This window comes from Onychostoma macrolepis, chromosome 22 (genome assembly GCF_012432095.1).
Source record: "Onychostoma macrolepis isolate SWU-2019 chromosome 22, ASM1243209v1, whole genome shotgun sequence".
In the NCBI taxonomy this organism is placed as follows: Eukaryota; Metazoa; Chordata; class Actinopteri; order Cypriniformes; family Cyprinidae; genus Onychostoma; species Onychostoma macrolepis.
Genome location: NC_081176.1, coordinates 21,049,756 through 21,067,875, shown reverse-complemented (window position 1 = coordinate 21,067,875; position 18,120 = coordinate 21,049,756). Strand labels below are relative to the sequence as shown.

The 18,120-nt window shown below is 40.0% G+C and overlaps 2 protein-coding genes and 1 long non-coding RNA gene across 3 annotated transcripts; 2 read left to right on the top strand and 1 right to left on the bottom strand.

Annotated features, from left to right (window-relative positions):
- Positions 1 to 279: 279 nt before the first annotated feature.
- pias4a (protein inhibitor of activated STAT, 4a) lies at positions 280 to 9,004 on the top strand. The gene is made up of 11 exons (XM_058760457.1): positions 280 to 432; positions 1,901 to 2,282; positions 2,389 to 2,473; positions 3,536 to 3,577; positions 3,669 to 3,759; positions 4,028 to 4,156; positions 4,254 to 4,359; positions 5,134 to 5,207; positions 5,292 to 5,452; positions 5,528 to 5,679; positions 6,206 to 9,004. Exons 1-11 carry the CDS (start codon positions 406 to 408, stop codon positions 6,472 to 6,474), a joined length of 1,518 nt encoding a protein of 505 aa, XP_058616440.1. The 5' UTR covers positions 280 to 405; the 3' UTR covers positions 6,475 to 9,004.
- LOC131530280 (uncharacterized) lies at positions 5,233 to 9,821 on the bottom strand. Its single transcript, XR_009268347.1, has 4 exons — positions 9,663 to 9,821; positions 6,195 to 6,424; positions 5,509 to 5,712; positions 5,233 to 5,369 (listed from the first exon to the last, which is right to left on the bottom strand). It is a non-coding gene; the product is annotated as an uncharacterized LOC131530280 (long non-coding RNA).
- Positions 9,822 to 9,912: 91 nt separating this feature from the next.
- Positions 9,913 to 17,318, top strand: map2k2a (mitogen-activated protein kinase kinase 2a). Its single transcript, XM_058760459.1, has 11 exons — positions 9,913 to 10,395; positions 10,484 to 10,694; positions 10,780 to 10,926; positions 11,011 to 11,088; positions 12,733 to 12,784; positions 13,749 to 13,873; positions 14,066 to 14,279; positions 14,397 to 14,461; positions 14,592 to 14,653; positions 15,413 to 15,458; positions 16,468 to 17,318. The coding sequence occupies exons 1-11, from the start codon at positions 10,313 to 10,315 to the stop codon at positions 16,576 to 16,578; spliced, it is 1,194 nt and encodes a 397-aa protein (XP_058616442.1). The 5' UTR covers positions 9,913 to 10,312; the 3' UTR covers positions 16,579 to 17,318.
- The last annotated feature ends 802 nt before the right edge of the window (positions 17,319 to 18,120 follow it).

Sequence of the window (18,120 nt, the reverse complement as noted above, 5' to 3'; positions counted from 1 at the left end):
TTTCCCGCGCGGAATGGATCGAGTGGAGCCATGCGCTCCTGTTCCACTTGTCGCGGGAAACCCACCTCTCGCATCACATCTGAATGCAAAACGCAATGTGCTTTCGCTCTCACGCCAGACTATTAAAGTGGGCAAATCAGACTGTGAAGTTCAGGCGACGGTGGGTAGGTTTACAAGCACCAGAGGCCTATCAGAAAGGGTAGACCTTGCTTCAAGTTCTCTTTTTTTGACCGCACTGTCCCTTTTAAAGCTCGCCGTCACGCCTCTTCACAAAAGACCCCGCCTACTTATGGAGAATCCGCCGTGCTGATTGGACACCGGCGGCGGTCATCGAACGCCTTCTCGGCTTCTCATTGGCCAGCCGCTGCCTTTCGCTCCAGGCTCTCGCGGGGCTGCTGTGCGAAGATGGCGGCCGAACTGGTAGAAGCGATGGTGAGTACATGAGATTTTTAAAAATAGTGAAAGTAAAAGGAACCTGGCGAGTCAGACGCGGTGCTAATTAAAACAACTTGAGTTAAATTCCACACTGTTGTGTTTTGTGCTCATTCAGGATAAGTGGCAGTCTGTAAAGTGCGTTGGCAATTTGTATATGTGTGTATGTGAATGGTTGGATCTCAAAACCCAGTGAGTTGTCTATGTATCCAACATATTTGGCGCGTTCTAACGTTAGATTCGAATTTTTGAACGTTCTGAATCTACATTTGGTGTCCAAAACACAGTTTGGTTAGACAGCTCACCAGGTTTTGAGACCAAAGCTAGTGTGTCTGTGTGCGCGCGCGCGGGGGCGCGCTGCCTGTGGAAATGAATGATTAGTCTGCACAATACAAAATAACAAAACAGTCTCTGCCTTTTCAAATCACACGTGAATTTTCTCCATGTAGCTGTAAAAATAAACACAATTCCACACTTTGCAGTGCTGTAGGTTAATGTTTAGGTATATAGTCACATGCACAATTGATGCAGCTGGGTTGCTTGAAAAGATAAATCATTTTCATTTATGCAATATCATTTTACTACTGAACACCAGCATATAATCGCATCCATGCTGATATTCATTACTACAGCATGCTTATGAATATGATCTGAACCTCACATTGTTTTACCTGTTTTGCAGAACTGATTTCTGTGTAGTGTTTATATGGAGAGTGTCATTGACCTGCATGAGTTCAGTCATGGTAAACTAGAGATTGAGGTCATTTAGAAGCTTGAGGATTGTTTTGGTATTGAATTTGAAAAGGCAAAGCAATATAAACAACTTTTTAAAAGTATTGAGAATTTTAATAAAGTATTCAATTTTAGATGCTTTTACTTTAAGCAACTTTATGCGCACATACTATAGAGAAGACAAATATTTGCTGCGGAAGTTACGTACGGTAAACATTTTAATTTGAATTTATGGCTGTTAATGCACATATTAGACTTTAGACTGGGACGAATAATCACATTTTTTATTTAAAGAGAGGTTTACAAATTTCTTTAACAATGCACTGCAAAGACAACTGGCCAACCAAGAAGATTCCAATCGACCAATAAGATGTAAAACTACAGTTTTGTGGCGCTCATGGACAGAGTATTCTGCTGAGCAACAGTGAATATCAAATGAAGAATCCAGACTTTGGTGTTTATTGACTGACTTTTCTGTGACACGCGGTTTAGAAACAAAGTTACGCAGAGCTGCTTTGTGTACCTTTTAACAGCTGTATTTCTGCTTTTGTGTCACGTGTGAAAACTGGACCGTATTTTATGCCCAACATTTGAGCTGGTGTGAACAAGGCCTTGGTTCTCAATTTGTTCTCTTTTCAGGAATCAAACCCACAACCCTTTGATTAATAACCCAGATATTGAACTCTCTAATTCATTTAGCCATTTCTCATTCTCTTGGGTTGTTTTGTCTCCCCAGAACATGGTGAAGAGTTTCCGGGTGTCTGATCTGCAGACGCTGCTGGCCTCAATGGGCCGTAGTAAAAGCGGCTTGAAGCAGGACTTAGTGGGAAGAGCTCTTAGGCTCGTGCAGACCGAATACAGTCCAGAGTTGCTAAAGAACGTTCGACAGCTCTACGAGACGCGCTTCCCCAAAGCCTCGGCCTGGCTGGCGGCCCGACGCCCTGAGTCCGTGCCCGTAACCTACCCTGCCCTTAACTCCTCGCCCAGAGGCACGGCCCAGGGCACAGACTACCTCAACGGCATCCCCAAACCGGCACCGCCTCCTGCAGCAGAAGTCAAATTGGTGCCCCTGCCGTTCTACCACAACCTAGAAACACTGCTGCCACCCACAGAACTAAGTGAGTCCCATTATCATGAATAAATAATAGCCCAATTATAATAGGTGTGTCTAGCTGATGAGGAAGAAATCCATTGAGCTAATTCTGTTTTTGCCACTTTTTGCAGTCGCTCAGAACAGTGAGAAGCTGCAAGAGAGTCAATGCGTTTTTGAATTAACACCAAGTCAAGTGGAACAGATCCGGAACTCCAGGTAAAAAATGTACAAGTCATCTTGCTAATTGGTGGCTTTATTTAGCAGTCAATCAATGGCCAATAATAACAATGCTGTATTGGGTGTATTGTTAATATATACATAATGTAATTTAATGATAGGAAATGAGCAGGCTTTTGTGTATGAGTGTGCAGAACAGATATTCACAGACGCCCAAAGTTCATGTTTCAACACGGCTTCATGTTTTTTTTTTTTTTTTACTTATTCACAATTAAACATGGCTTAACAATGGGGATTTAAAAATATATATATACAATTTATTTTTAGTATGATTTTTTTTTTAATAGACGTTTATATTTATTATATATATTTATATTCTTTACTAGAAAAAATAGCTTTTTTTTTTTTTTTAATTTGACAAAGTGATGTGACATACGGCCAAGTATGGTGACCCATACTCAGAATTTATGCTCTGCATTTAACCCATCCAAAGTGCACACACACAGCAGTGAACACACACACACACACACCGTGAACACACACCCGGAGCAGTGGGCATTAATTGGGCAGCCATTAGCAGTTGGGGGTTCGGTGTCTTGCTCAAGGGCACCTCAAGTCGTGGTGTTGAAGGTGGAGAGAGTGCTGTACATTCACTCCCCCCACCTACAATCCCTGCCGGCCAGAGACTCAAACTCGTAACCTTTGGATTACGAGCCCGACTCTCTAACTGAAATTATACAGCTAAAAATTCATAAAATAATATTTATGCTAGAAGAGGTTCCAGTAAGAATTATTGTTTTTTTAGCACGATTAACTCCATTAGACACAATTCTACAGTTTTTTTTTTCTCTAAAAATTGCTTTATGTGTGATGTTTTATATAATATATAATATTTATATAAATAAACCATTATTATTCATTGGCAATTACTTTTGATTAATGTTTTTATAATCACAAAATACCCAAGTATCAGTCAATGAGTCTACCAGGCTGTTTTTTTTTATTTTATTTTTTTTGTTTTTTTTACTGAAAATACAAAAGAATATACAGCATCTTTAATTGTGTTTAATCACAATATTTTTTGTACCTGCTCATGCACAGTGAACTTCGCCCAGGGATGAAATCAGTTCAGGTGGTTCTCAGGTACGTCATTCAGCTAAATCATGTCTGTACATCACGTTTTGGTGTCAGAGATGCGTTTATTACGTGCTAACATGTCCTGTTCTTCTCCTAGAATCTGCTACACAGACTCTATCGGTGTTCAGGAGGACCAATATCCTCCCAATATTGCTGTGAAAGTGAATCAGTCCTACTGTCATGTACCGGTAAGTGTTGTGAATTTGATTAGGCTGAAAGAACAGGGAGTGTGTTGGTTTCACCACTCAGGATGATCGTAAATCTAAACCGCTTTATATAAATACATTTTAAGCATTTTCTCAGCATCACATAAGCAATACACAGCTTTATTTTAATATTAGCTTTCACAGAATTAGCTTTCTGAATGGTTAAATGTTTTTCTTAGAATGTTGTATATCTTGTTTCTGTAAATTATGAATTTGATTATATATATATATATTACTTCTTTTTGTACAGGGTTACTATCCCTCCAATAAACCGGGTGTTGAGCCACGTCGACCATGTCGACCCGTTAATATCACGCCATGGTTACACCTCTCCACAGTCACTAACAGAGTCACCATCACATGGGGCAACTTTGGAAAGGTACAGAGACTTCATACAAAGAGCTATCCATATTTCTGAATGAACATGTTAGACGAAATTGAGTGTGTTGTTGCTGACCGCTGTGCTTTGGATGCAGCGGTACTCGGTGGCAGTGTACCTGGTGAGGGTGTTCACATCTGGAGAGCTCTTCAACCAGCTGAAGCATTGCTCAGTCGAGAGTCCCGATCGTTGTCGCGAACGCAGTAAGTTCCTCGCCTTGACCAAACGCATTACATGATCAGTGTTTACACATGAATCCCTGTAAGTGAAACAACTGCAAAAACCATTTGCATATGTGTTTATGTATTCTCAGGCTTTTAATTAATAAAACTAATTAGTCACAACAAAAAATTAGTTCACTGTAATAGTTCCTTGTGTTCACAACCATCATTTATTAAAAAATCATTTATTGTTATAATGTTTTTGTGTTTTGTGTTAGTTAGCTGTTTTTTATTTTTAGTTATTATTAGTCAAAACAGCCCAACTGCAGTTTGATTGATATTAATTGGAATGCAGAATTTAAAAAAACTTGATTTTTGAACATTTTTAAAAAACAGTTATGTGTTTTTGCAAATGAACTCTTCATATATACTTACCATCAAAATTATACTGAAACTAGCGCTGTTAAACAATTAATCACGATTAATCGCATGCAAAATAAAAGTTTGTTTGCATAATGTGTGTTCTGTGTATATTTATGTATATATTAATACACACCCACAAAGTAAATATTTTGAAAATACTTACATGTCTATATTTATATAATTTATATTATATATAAATATATTTAATATATAAACATGACATTTATCTGAAATACATACATGCATGTGTGTATTTATTTATTTATTTATATATATATACACATAATAAATATATACAGTACACATGCATATTATGTAAACACAACTTTTATTTTGGATGAGATTAATCATTTGACAGCACCAACTGAAACATTTTTATTTGTATGTACACAGTTCAAGACAAGCTGCGCTTTGATCCTGAAAGTGAGATCGCCACTACAGGACTGCGAGTGTCCCTCATCTGTCCTGTAAGTGTCCTGTTTTTGTCTTTTATGTGGACTCTTAGCTGTGGAACTATAGATATGGATCTAATAAGTGTCTTTTCAATGCAGCTGGTAAAGATGAGACTTGGAGTGCCATGTCGAGTGCTCACCTGCGCCCACCTGCAGTGTTTCGATGCTGTCTTCTTCCTGCAAATGAATGAAAAGAAACCCACATGGACCTGCCCCGTATGCGACAAACCTGCGCCCTTTGAGCTTCTAACTATTGATGGGTAGGCACAGTTACTCAGATTCCTTGCTTCTAACAGACTCTGGCAGTAAAACTCACCGAACGTGACTCATTTCAGGTTGCTGTCCGAAATCCTTAAAGAGACTCCGGAGGATGTGGAGGAGATCGAGTATTTGACTGACGGCTCGTGGAGGCCAATAAGGGATGACAAAGAGAAGGAAAGAGAGCGGGAAAACAGCCGCACACCCGACTATCCTGTGGTGGATATATGTAAGAAGGTTTTCTTCCTTCTGAAATGTGACCCTGGAACACAAAACCAGTCATAAGGGTCAATTTTTCTAAATTGAGATTTGTACATAATCTGAAAGCAGAAATAAATAAGCTTTCCATTTGATGTATGGTTTGTCAGAATCAGACAATATTTAGCTGAGATACAACTATTTGACAATCAAAATATTGAGAAAATCGCATTTAAAGCTGTCCAAATGAAATCCTTAGCAATACATATTACTCATCAAAAATTAAGTTTTGAGATATTTACAGTTGGAAATTTACAAAATATCTTCGTGGAACATGATCTTTATTTAATATCCTTTTGATTTTTGGCATAAAAGAAAAATCGATAATTTTGACCCATACAATGTAGTGATGGCTATTGCTACAAATATCTCCGTGCTACTTATGACTGGTTTTGTGCTCCAGGGTCACAAATGACATTTCAACACATTTAGCTTGCATAATATTGCATATCTTTAAGTATTTAATGGAAAATAATGGGCCTTAACTCTCATCCAAGGTGTTCCTGAGGCGAACGGCCACTCCCCAGCACACAGCGGCACAAACCAGACTGGCAAGCCTGGATCAGGTGGTGCGTCGGCAGGAACCGGCGGCACCGGCACCGGGTCAGGAGGCGGAGCCGTGGTGGATCTGACTCTGGACGACTCGTCGGACGAAGAAGGAGGGGGTGGAGCCGAGGACAGCGAGGACACGGATGACAGCCAGGACAGCCCCGCCCCTAAACGGGGCAGATATGATTATGACAAAGACCTGGTCACCGCATACTGAGGCTGGCAGGACACTGAGACTTGTTGGGGGGGGTGGGTGGGTTGTAGATGGGATCTGAGCCTTGGAAAGTCAAGAAACATGTCCCCATGTCCTCTCCCAAATGCATACACACTCATGCACGCACACAGACATGCACACTCATGCGCTGCTGACCTCTGGAGCAGTCGGGCATCACATTGACAAACTTGTAGATGCCCCGTAAAGCCATTCCCAATCATTCACTGCATCTTAATACTGTATTCTCCCTTTAAAGACCATGGAAGAGTAACGCCACCTTCAGTTCTACTCTATCGTCCTCGACTTCCTCTCCACTTTGTGTTCTGACAGGTTTAATCATCCTGGGCATTTAAGATCTTGCCAGTTTTAGTTTTATAAGGAGCTGTTCAGGCCTTCAAAACATTGTGAGACAAGCCACAGTATCTCAAAAACCTTCATTCCTTCGGGTTGAGATCATCCAACCATTTGCAACCTATTTAGAGGCGTTTTCTTTTAGTCCTCCACATAGGATGTTTATGTTAGGTATTTGTTTTAATGTGATTTGGAGACATTACTGACGAATTTCCATCTCTCTCATTTTTTTTATTTGTCCACAGAAGTTGACAAGCTACCTCAGTCTAACAGCGAACTTGACCAGAGGGTTTTTTTTTTTTTTGTAGTTTTGTTTTCAATCCCTTTTGTTTTTCATGTGCAGCAACACTGGAGAGGCATCATGCATTGCTCATTATTTTGTGCTTGCCCATTTAGGCATCATATTAAAAACGATTCTGACTCGAGCAAAGAGTTTCCGGTCAAGTCTGTCGGTCAACTAGTGTGTACTGACTGAATGTAGTGCGCTATTCGACACTCAGTTCAGAAAGAATGACGTTTCGACATCAACGGTCCTTTTGAGATGCTTGTCAGCGAGTAAATACTGTACGATAGCTAATGTAATATTGAAAATGTATTATTTCTGATCATTTATTAGAAAATTGCAGGTCTCAATGTCATTTATTGCTTTCTTTCAGTCGTTTTGGTCTGTACAAGGCTGCTGAAGTCAAGACTACACAAAGGCAGAGCGATAAATCAGGTGGAGGAGAGGACAAAGAGTTGTTTTAGGTTTCTTTTAGACATGACTCTAGTAAATTATTAGGTTTATCTAGCAGGGGAGTTGACGTTATTGGCAAAAAACCTGAAATTTATTTGCCTGAACTTAAAATCAGATTTTTTTTTTTTTTTTTTTTCAGTTGTCTTCACGTCTTTTCTTTTTCATTTTAGATGAATGGCTGATTTGTTTGAGCCCACTGTATGGAGGATGCTTGTTCATTTCAGCCGGTTGAGGAGGTGTTGGCATTTGCATATTGTTTTGTGGACTTCACAACAGGCGTGGATCTTACATGCTCCTTAATTTGTCAGAACGTGTATTTATTGATTTAACAGTTTTTGCCTCTTTTATTTGAATTAAGTTTGGTATTGTGCATTTTATGAGGCATTTCGCAGCAATTTCATGAGTTTGAAGCATGTTGTTTTGTGATGGTATATAACGCTGTGTCCTCTCACGGCCTGCTGTTGTACGTGCACATTCAGCCATTTGCAACAGTCCGAACATAAGGGGGCTTAGTCAGGACTATGCAGACTTGACCTAAACCTCGGAAGAATTAAACTCCCGCTAAACGACCAAACACAAATGGCACATCCAGACGGCTGATCTGTTGAGGAGGACTCAGGGATGACGTGTTCTACTTGTCTTTACATTTTCTTCTCAGTCAAACTTGACACTCGAACCAGGTTCCAGCATCGTGTACAATATTAGCTTCACCATCAGGTCGCGTAGGGCAGTCTAGGTTTCTGATCTGGAAATTAAGATGTACTTTCAAGGCATATGAATATTGCTGTGTATAGCATATTTTGTTGTCCTCCAAGGTTTCAGAGAAAATCACTGTACTAAGCTCACTAGTGGTAATTTTAATTTTTTTTTTCTTTCCTTTTTTCAACTAATCCTGAATTCTGACTTGAATACTCAGTACTGTATCCTATCTGTGGTTGGGAATTTCTCAAAATAAGAATGCCGCCATGAAGGGTTAAATTACTTGTAATTTTAGGTTCGTCTTTGAGTCGGCATGGTCTTCCATCTTCTCTTCATGATAGCCCAATTTTTTCCCCCTTTATAATTTTAAAGAGTAATCAGTGCTGCAGTTGACAGTTTCACATAATAAGCCCTTAATGTAGTACGTTCCCCTAAATTTGACCACATTTAAGGTAAGGAACTTCTTAAATAGACTTCCATCTTTAGATACCTAGAACGATCTATTAGATGTGAATAAAATGTACATTTGCTTGGATGGTGATTGATGACGATATATTTCCAGCTCAGAGGTGAAGACGGCCTCTGTGTAGCCAGGTGAGGTTGAAGTGGTTTTTTTTGGGGGAAATGGAGGCATCCCCTCTTATTACAGTGCTTAAGACAGCATGGGCAGTGGCTTGCAGTTCTTGATGTAAATGTTTTGTTTGTGTCTTTTATATGTTCATATTAAAAGCCAATAAAAAAATAATATTTTATCAAGTTTTGAATTGCCTCCAGTTGCTCCAGTGGACGGGCACAAATACATTGTTATTGGCTACTCTCAACCCTTCCTGAGGAAAAAGTAAATTGGTGACCTTCTACAATGTCCTCCAACGTGGGATTTGACAATGGCAGCGAATCAGTTGTCCCTGTCTGAACTGTAAAAGCTCTAACACCTGTCAATTATGTGTGCAATTAATTAAACTGATTTAAAATAAATGTCTTTCCAGTGATTTTTAAATCTTGGATTTAACTCCATTGATTACTTAAAGAATATATTTAACACCTATTCCTTAGAAATGTACAATAACAACAACTTTTCCAGGATACCATAATTACTACAGTTAATTTTACTACAATAAAACTAGTTACAAGTACATAAAGAATTGATGATTTGTTTACTTTGATGCCACATTAGCGCACTGAGGTATTTGCGTGGGTTAAAAAAAAAAACGATGGTAAAGGATTATTATCACTAAGTTACCTTTCCTCATATGTATATTTTACTGTAGTATGGTGTCTTGTCAAGTTTTTTTTGTCAACTGCACAGCTTACTGACAAAGCTCAGACTGCAGAAAATTAATAGTACGTATCATATTACAATAAATGTGACAAGGTGCTAAAATATGTCAGAAAATTGTATTCTTACGTTTTTTGACGGCAGCTTTCCTTGTGACGGGCCTTTAAATGTGACCGTTACTTAGTTCACCGCTAGATGTCGTTCATATTCAAATCATCACTCATCCTTTAATCAAAGCTCGCGATAATTCGAGCGTTCTGACTACAGTTCTCGCGAGAGCTTGAGAACGCTTCCTCTTGGTTGGATAGCGGCTTCCTGGCCGGACTTTTTTTTTTTTTTTTTACCCCCCCTCCTTTTTTTTTCTTCAGGGAAATTTCAACTTCTGTTTTCGCGGGTCCTCCGGGCCAAACAATTTCGGACAGCATTTGGCGGTCGGTCCTGTGGCTGCGAACGACAGGCCTGACTTGTCTTTTGCCGCCTTTTGTCTGTGGGAGCGCTCTCGAGTCAGAGGCCGTCTCGAAGAGACATTCCAGCGATGAACGCGCTTAAATAAACCGCATTTCTTTCACTTTTGCGCCTATGGCACTCGCTCTTTCCACTTGACACCTAAATATTATTTGGTACAGCTTCTGGAGGCATGATAGGGTGTTGAAATTAGGGGCTTACGAATCTCAGAAACTTCTATAGGCACAACTGCAAGGGTTTGTGTAGCAATTTGAAGGATTGGATGTCAGCAGAGACAACCTGGTTGTTCTCTTTGAAATAGGTAACAGGCAACTATGGCACCAAAAAGAAGACCGGTCCCCTTGATTATAACCCCCACAGGAGAAGGACAGTCAACCAACATAGATGCAGCAGCAGAGTAAGTATATATAGTTTGCTATATCTGACACTTTTTGGTTTACTTTCCTTCAGTATGTCTCACCTGGTCCTGTTTTTCCTGTCTTCAGGGCCAATCTGGAGGCCTTGCAGAGGAAGTTAGGGGAGCTGGATTTGGATGAACAGCAGAGGAAGCGGCTTGAGGCTTTCCTCACCCAGAAAGCCCAAGTGGGCGAGCTCAAAGATGAAGATTTTGACCCCATATGTGAACTTGGGGCAGGTAATGGTGGGGTGGTCCACAAAGTCCGTCACAAACCCTCAAGACTGGTCATGGCCAGGAAGGTAAGCGATCGACAGACTTATGCACCTGCTGCTACTTGTTTGCTCACAATGTGTTCAAAAGCTGAACTTTCTGTATTTTCTCCAGCTTATTCATTTGGAAATCAAACCAGCCATCAGGAACCAGATCATACGAGAGCTGCAGGTCCTACATGAGTGTAATTCGCCATACATTGTAGGGTTTTACGGCGCCTTTTACAGCGATGGAGAAATCAGCATCTGTATGGAGCACATGGTGGGACCAATGTTGTTGTTTAAGGCTTATAGCAAGAGTTCATAGCGGATGTGTTACAGCACACTGACATTCATTTGTCCGCAGGATGGAGGTTCTTTGGATCAAGTGCTGAAGGAAGCCAGGAGAATCCCTGAAGAAATTTTGGGCAAAGTTAGCATAGCTGTAAGTATTATCAGTCTCCTCTTTTGCATTTGTGTCAAATAATGCTGTTTAGATATCGATGACAAACGAACCATATTGACACAACAGTGATTAGTTGGTTAGCATGGTCGACAAGTTTATCTAGATTTTTTTAGATAAAGCCTAACCAATATTAGGGGTTTTTCTTTAATTGTATTAAATGTAAGGGCGCTACTTCTTGTTGAGGGTTGTAATGTATTGACACTCAAACTCAAACTTTTTGGCAGATGCTTTTGTTCAAAGTGTGATTTGAGGTGTGCATTTTATCATTAGATATGTTCTCCAAATTGACTGCTTTTAACAAAATTACTGATCCAATTGCTGCTCAAATCAAATCTGATTTGAACAATATTCTTGATATTATGCATGACCCTTAAGTCTTTTTTTAAAAAAAACGTATTTGTTTCGTACAGATATAATTTTTAACTTATTTGTTTAATATCTGTTAGTTACTCTGTATGACCCTTCACCAATTTTACTATAAAGCGATTTCATAAGACCAACTAGTCATTCACACACTAGTCTGTTTAAAACTATCTCTAATACTATTACCCAGCCATGTTGACTCTTAATTGTTAGATTTCTAAGGTAGAATAATTTTATTATTAAAAAAATATTGCTGCCATATCATTTTTTGTCAGTCTATGTTAGATATATTGCCCAGTATTTAATTGTGCATGTTCTTTTCCCATATTTTTACATTTACCTTTGCCATCTCACTCATTAAGAGTGAATTATTAAAAAAGGAATAACACTGCTACATGTAAGATTTAGCAGATCTTAAAATTAATATCTATTTTTCATCATGTATATTACAATGTTGTGATGTCTAAATTCAGTTTTAGCATTTAACATTATTTTAGTTTATAGTGCTTTATTTTTTGTCTCACTTAGACAAATAGGATTGTATTTCAATACCGTCCATTTATTGGTTATCAGCCATAACATGTAAATAACTACCATCTTATCAGTATCAGGGAGAATTTGAATATTGGCGCGTCCCTAGAATATAGTTTAACTCTACCAACCTCTTGTTTTTGGTGTCTGGTTAATTACAATAATTGTGTTTATAATAGTAATACTTAATGTTAAGAAATTGTGCATATACATGGGAAAGGCACATGTAAAAATATTAGGAATGAAAAGAGGGCAACCTGCTCTTCTTGTCTAAAAGCAGAATAAAAAAAAAATGGTACATAACCTCCATCGTAACATGTTTGGCACTAGCATGCACAAACCGCAATATAATAAAGCTGTGACCACACCCACAGATGTGCAAACTCCCTTTCAAGTCAGAGTCTCCAAAACATGCACGTTTTTCAACACACATTTAGCCTTATTCTTCCAAATGAATAGGGTTAAACTTGTTTCACATTTGATCATGACAAAACACAAACACTTTAACACAAAGTCCAAACAAAGGTGCAGCGATCTGTTTATGTGTGTGTCCATACTGTTTACTGCACGTGTGAGCGAATGCATCTCATCTTTCGGTAATCACAAAGCAGAAGTTGTTTTGTAAAGACTAGACTATGTAACGCGTTCTGTAAATTCAGGAAGCTAGATACCACATTGACCGTTGAGAGAGAAAACCTGTTGATGATATCTATAACTCTCTTTCCACAGGTACTCCGAGGTCTGGCGTATCTTCGGGAGAAACACCAAATAATGCACAGAGGTACACACAGAGCAACATTCCTTACTAATATCTTAGAAAACGTACGTGTGCATACACGCGCTGGATGGCAGCAGGAAGTAGCCCCCTAATGCAGCTATTGAAATTGCATAAGAAGCTTAAAAATGATTATTATAGAGAGATTAGGCCTCACTTTTTCAAAGGTATTTACTGAAACTCTAACCAGAGACCTTCATGCAACTGCAAACATGAGATTAAATGGAGCAAAGATATTGCAAAAGTTGATATTATTCCAATGCTAAACGTCAGTGTTCTACAATTAAACATTTTATAAAAAACACTACATCAGCATTTTTTTCTTATAAGTAGATCACAAGTTACCATAGAAATAGCTTCAGTTTCTCCAAGTGTGGCACAACCAACATTTGAGCAATAATACTATGTCTGAAGATGCAAAGTATCAGTTGCTTTGTCAGGTTGTATGAGGGTCTGATGGAGCCACACTGGGTTTGAAGGGTTAGACAGGGAGGGTCAGGCCTATAGTTGTGCTGTTGTGGCAGGGAGCGCTCGCCTGCTTGCGAGGAGCTGTCGAGGAGCCCAGCCGGTAATTACAGCCTCTCGGATGTGATTACATGGCAGCCGCACCCTGCAACCCCCTCCCTTCTTTTTCCTCTCCCACTCTCACCCCTCTGTCCACTCCCAGTGGGTGTTAGGGCTGAAGGAGGGCCCGTCATGTGTGGATTCGTTGCATGTCCGCACTGTTATTTGCTCCTCTTGCCCTGTGTTTAAGAGGAGGGAGGTGGAAAGTGGCTTGCATGTCTGTCCTTTCTGCTGCGACGGTGTTGTCGGAGCTAGCTTTGCAGTATGCAGAGCATCTTGCGAAATGTTTTTGCTGGGTGTGCTGGAGAAAGGGTGTTTGAACGGGGATGGAAAGCCAGGTGGTGCCGCTGGGATTTGGACCCCGGCCCTCTATCTTACATGGTCTCTCTCTTTCTGGTCCCTACAGACGTAAAGCCCTCCAACATCCTGGTGAACTCGCGCGGCGAGATCAAACTGTGCGACTTTGGTGTGAGTGGCCAGCTCATCGACTCCATGGCCAACTCCTTCGTTGGAACACGGTCGTACATGTCGGTGAGTCACCCGCCCACTTCCCTCCCCAACCCCCAGTCCTTCTTGTTCCAAGCCCTGTACCGGTGCCCAGGATTCTTCCATGTGGAGAGGCGGAAGTCACTGCCAGGTTTTAGCCCACTCCTCTTGGCCACCTGCAGGGTGCGGCGCCCCACCCTAGAGTTTTGACTTGCTCTCTGCTCTCTGCCTTGACAGCCGGAGAGACTCCAGGGCACACACTATTCAGTTCAGTCGGATGTGTGGAGCATGGGCCTATCACTGGTTGAGCTGGCTATTGGACGCTACCCCATCCCCCCTCCTGATGCCAAGGAACTGGAGGCCATATTTGGCCGGCCAGTGCTGGACACAGGTGGGGCAGAAGGCCACAGCATGTCCCCGAGACCAAGGCCTCCAGGACGACCGGTTAGCGGTAAGACCTTGTTTAATTTCCCCAAACATTGGCGCTGGTTTTATGCGCATTCGATCTTCTCCACAGTCTGCGTAATATGCATGTTTTAGTTGAGCCTTGCGAATTGTTTTCCCCCAGGACATGGAATGGACAGCAGGCCAGCCATGGCTATATTTGAGCTACTGGACTACATTGTCAATGAGGTCAGATAATTTGCTTAGTGTGCAACTTACTTCCTTTGTGCTTATTTTTGCCTTCTATAGTATTTTTATGTAGCAGTTTCACTTCAACATCACCCCTTTTTCTGCTCCCCACCTGTCTCTACATCTGCAGCCACCACCCAAGCTGCCCCATGGCGTCTTCACCACTGACTTTGAGGAGTTTGTGACAAAATGGTGAGCTCCTGTGTATTATCGCTGGTGTTTTTACTGTACGAACCTGCAAAATCTTCAAAACGATATCTGAGCTATGTCAAAGTTGGACCTCGATAAAAGGGCCGTAGTACAGGGATATCCATTCCAGCTTCTGGAGGGCTAACCTGCCCCAACACACTTGCCTGGATGTTTCTAGTAATTCTGAAGACCACAATTAGCTGGTTCAAGTGTGTTTAATTAGGATTGGTGCTAAACCCTGCCAGATAGTGGACCTCCAGGACCAGGATTGGACGCCTCTAGTGTAGTACAGTTTGGGGAATGCAGGTTTGAATCTGGACTGCATTGTTCCCAATCTCATACGTATTTCCTCTGTTCATTTCTTGTAAATCTTCATAGACTGCATTAAATGTACTTTAAAAGTTCAATCAGACTAACTTGTGCTTTTAAAATGTCACACAAACAATTTGGTCTGACTGAAATCTACCAGTTCGGTTTTTGTCGGACTAACTGATATAGATAATGTAATTGTACCTTAGATTTGTCCAGTATGTGCACAATTTTATCTGACTACGTTTGGCCCCAGTGTTGTGCACTTGCTCCAAAAGAAGAGGTGCGACATTCAGTGTCTGTTAATTCCTTCAAAAGTTTGTGCAAATTGATTGTAAAAATACTTACTGTCCTGCAAATAAAGGCAACGCCTCCCTCTAGATTTCTGGGCTAATGCTTTATTAAATTCAGAATTTTATTTTGTCTTATTGATGTTTTTTCTGTTTTTCACAGCCTCATGAAGAATCCTGCTGACAGAGCTGACCTTAAGATGCTAATGGTACGTACAATTCCCTGGATAGTTACAATTATATTGAATTAAAATTTTAGTTTTTATGACAACATCTAGTGGAAAAAAGTGGTAGGACTTAGAGATAGTTCACCCAAAAATGAAGATTCTGTCATTTAATTACTCACCCTCATGTCGTTCCAAACCCATAAAATCTTCGTTTATCTTCTGAACACAAATTAAGATATTTTTGATGAAATCTGAGAGCTTTCCGACTCTGCATAGACAGCAACACAACTGACACGTTCACGGCCCAGAAAGGTAGTAAAGACATTGTTAAAATAGTCCATGTCACAGTGGTTCAACCATAATTTTATGAAGCTACGAGAATATTTTTGTGCACACGCATGCTTTGTGGTACTCTCATGAACGCATGGCGGAGACTGACACGGAAGAGAGGAAATTGTTGAATAAAGTTATTTTTGTTTTCTTTGCGCACAAACAGTATTCTCATTGTTTCAAAAAGTTACGGTTGAACCACTGATGTCACATTGACTGTTTTAACGATGTCCTTACTACTTTTCTTGGCTTTGAACATGGTAGTTGCATTGCTGTCTATACAGGGTCAGAAAGCTCTCAGATTTCGTCAAAAAATATTTTCATTTGTGTACTGAAGAAGAACAATGGTCTTGCAGGTTTGGAACGGCATGAGGGGATTAATTTAATTGCAGATTTTTCATTTTTGGGTGAACTATCCCTTTAAAGAGTGAGAGCTTTTTGGAGTGACAACACATCCAGTGTGCCAGTTTTTGGCTATGTTAGTACAGCAATTAGCTAGTTACAACTTGATTTTGAAATGTTTTCCCCTTCTCACTGACAGTAGGTACTCATAGCAGGAATATCATGATGCATTGTAGAATATAATGCATTACAGAAATAATACTTGTAGGGGTAAATTGATGTATGCATAGTGATAATCAAGGTAGGATGTACTGAAAATAAAATGAATGATGTTTAATAAAAAGAATTAATAATAAAATTAAGTGATATTCATTTGCAGGGCCACACGTTCATCAAGCGGGCCGAGGTTGAGGAGGTGGATTTTGCTGGATGGTTGTGTAAAACCATGGGCCTTCACCAGCCCAGCACACCCACTCATAGTGCTGAATGAACGCTGGCTCACAGCGTAGCCACCCATGTCATCCTCATCCTCTGCTCTACTTCTCTCCTTTTTGCTCTCACAGGCCTGTATGCTTGTAAGCCTCTGACACACCGCTGTGCGCTCTTTTGCCATTCTCTGCTTGCTCTTCCCTTCCACCGCGGTGCGTTCTGGGGCACTGTTTTATAAGAGCTTCTGGTGTTGGAACACAGTCGTTTGAATGAATATGGAGATTAGAGTCACTTAAGTGGAGTGGCTGTATTTTTAACGACCACATTATTCAGGAATGTCCAAAATGGTAAAGATCAGCTAGGTTTTGTTTGCATAACAGCTTTTTCATTAGTTTTATGATGTTTTTGTTTAGTTTTCATAGTTGATTTATTAATTCATTATATTATGTTTTTTATTTTTGCTTAAGCGCTATTTTTGGCGGTTAGCGTTACACTGTGTTAAAATGGATAGCTTGGTTCAAAGGCAAACATTTAATTGAGAATCAACTGCCGTTTGCATCACAAAAAAAAAAAAAAAAAAACCCAAAGAGGGCTACTGCGGATCATAGAGGTTGGTTTATTTCAAAGATGATTATAAATGCAAGATGGCCAAATCAGCAACGCTCAAGTGCATACGCACAGTTGTTTAGCTTGTGCGTTGCAGGTAGCACTGCTAGTACACGGTCAAGTACTCCATCATGCCAACCATTGGCCATGCTGTAAGTTTGCACACATTAGCAAAAAGAAACATAAGCTTAGGGAGGGAGGGAGGGAGGGAGGGAGGGGGGGGGTGGGTGCTTGAAAGGTTTTCTTAAATCTTGCTTCATTTTTCAACTTAAAATCATCTTCAGAAGGGTATATTTGGGAATAATTATTGTTTATAAATTATGCTTGTTCTTTTTTTATTTTTAAATGAAACCCAAAATTTCTTGCTTTTGATTTCAAGTTTGAATACAACCAGGGTTGCATCTATCTTTACAGTGTTTTTACAGTAGGCCCGATGAATTTAAACACATCCAAGTTATTTCAACCAAGACCACAACAGGTACACTCATAGTCTGGTCTTCAGTGGTATATAAAGTGCAAAGTAATGTCTCAGGCCACCATGTACAGTGCTATGCAGATCAAATGAACCCCAGCAGATATTGCTGTATTAGTAGGTCTTATAAATACACGGGTGTTACAGATGGGCATTGAGAAGTGTGGCTAAAGCCCACTTGCTCTAAATAGCTTTTTTTTTTCTCTTTCTCTAGTACTTTTCAGTAACATTGAAACTATTACACACTGGCATTCAGCTCCGATCAAGTGAATGCGTCGCCACACGTGTATAAAATATATGTACAGTACAAATGGTACTGTTTTCAGTCTTAAAATAGCATTTTATTTGTATTTTTTTGTTTGTTTTTGGACTAGTTTAGTGAAGAGGATATAAGTCATTTTATTACCATATGGAATGTGTTGAATACAGTTCTAATATAAAAATAAAACTTATTTGTGAATGATTATTTGGCTGTAGTTGTTGTCAGTCTCAATGTTTTGGCTATTGTTTAAAGATTTTATTGCA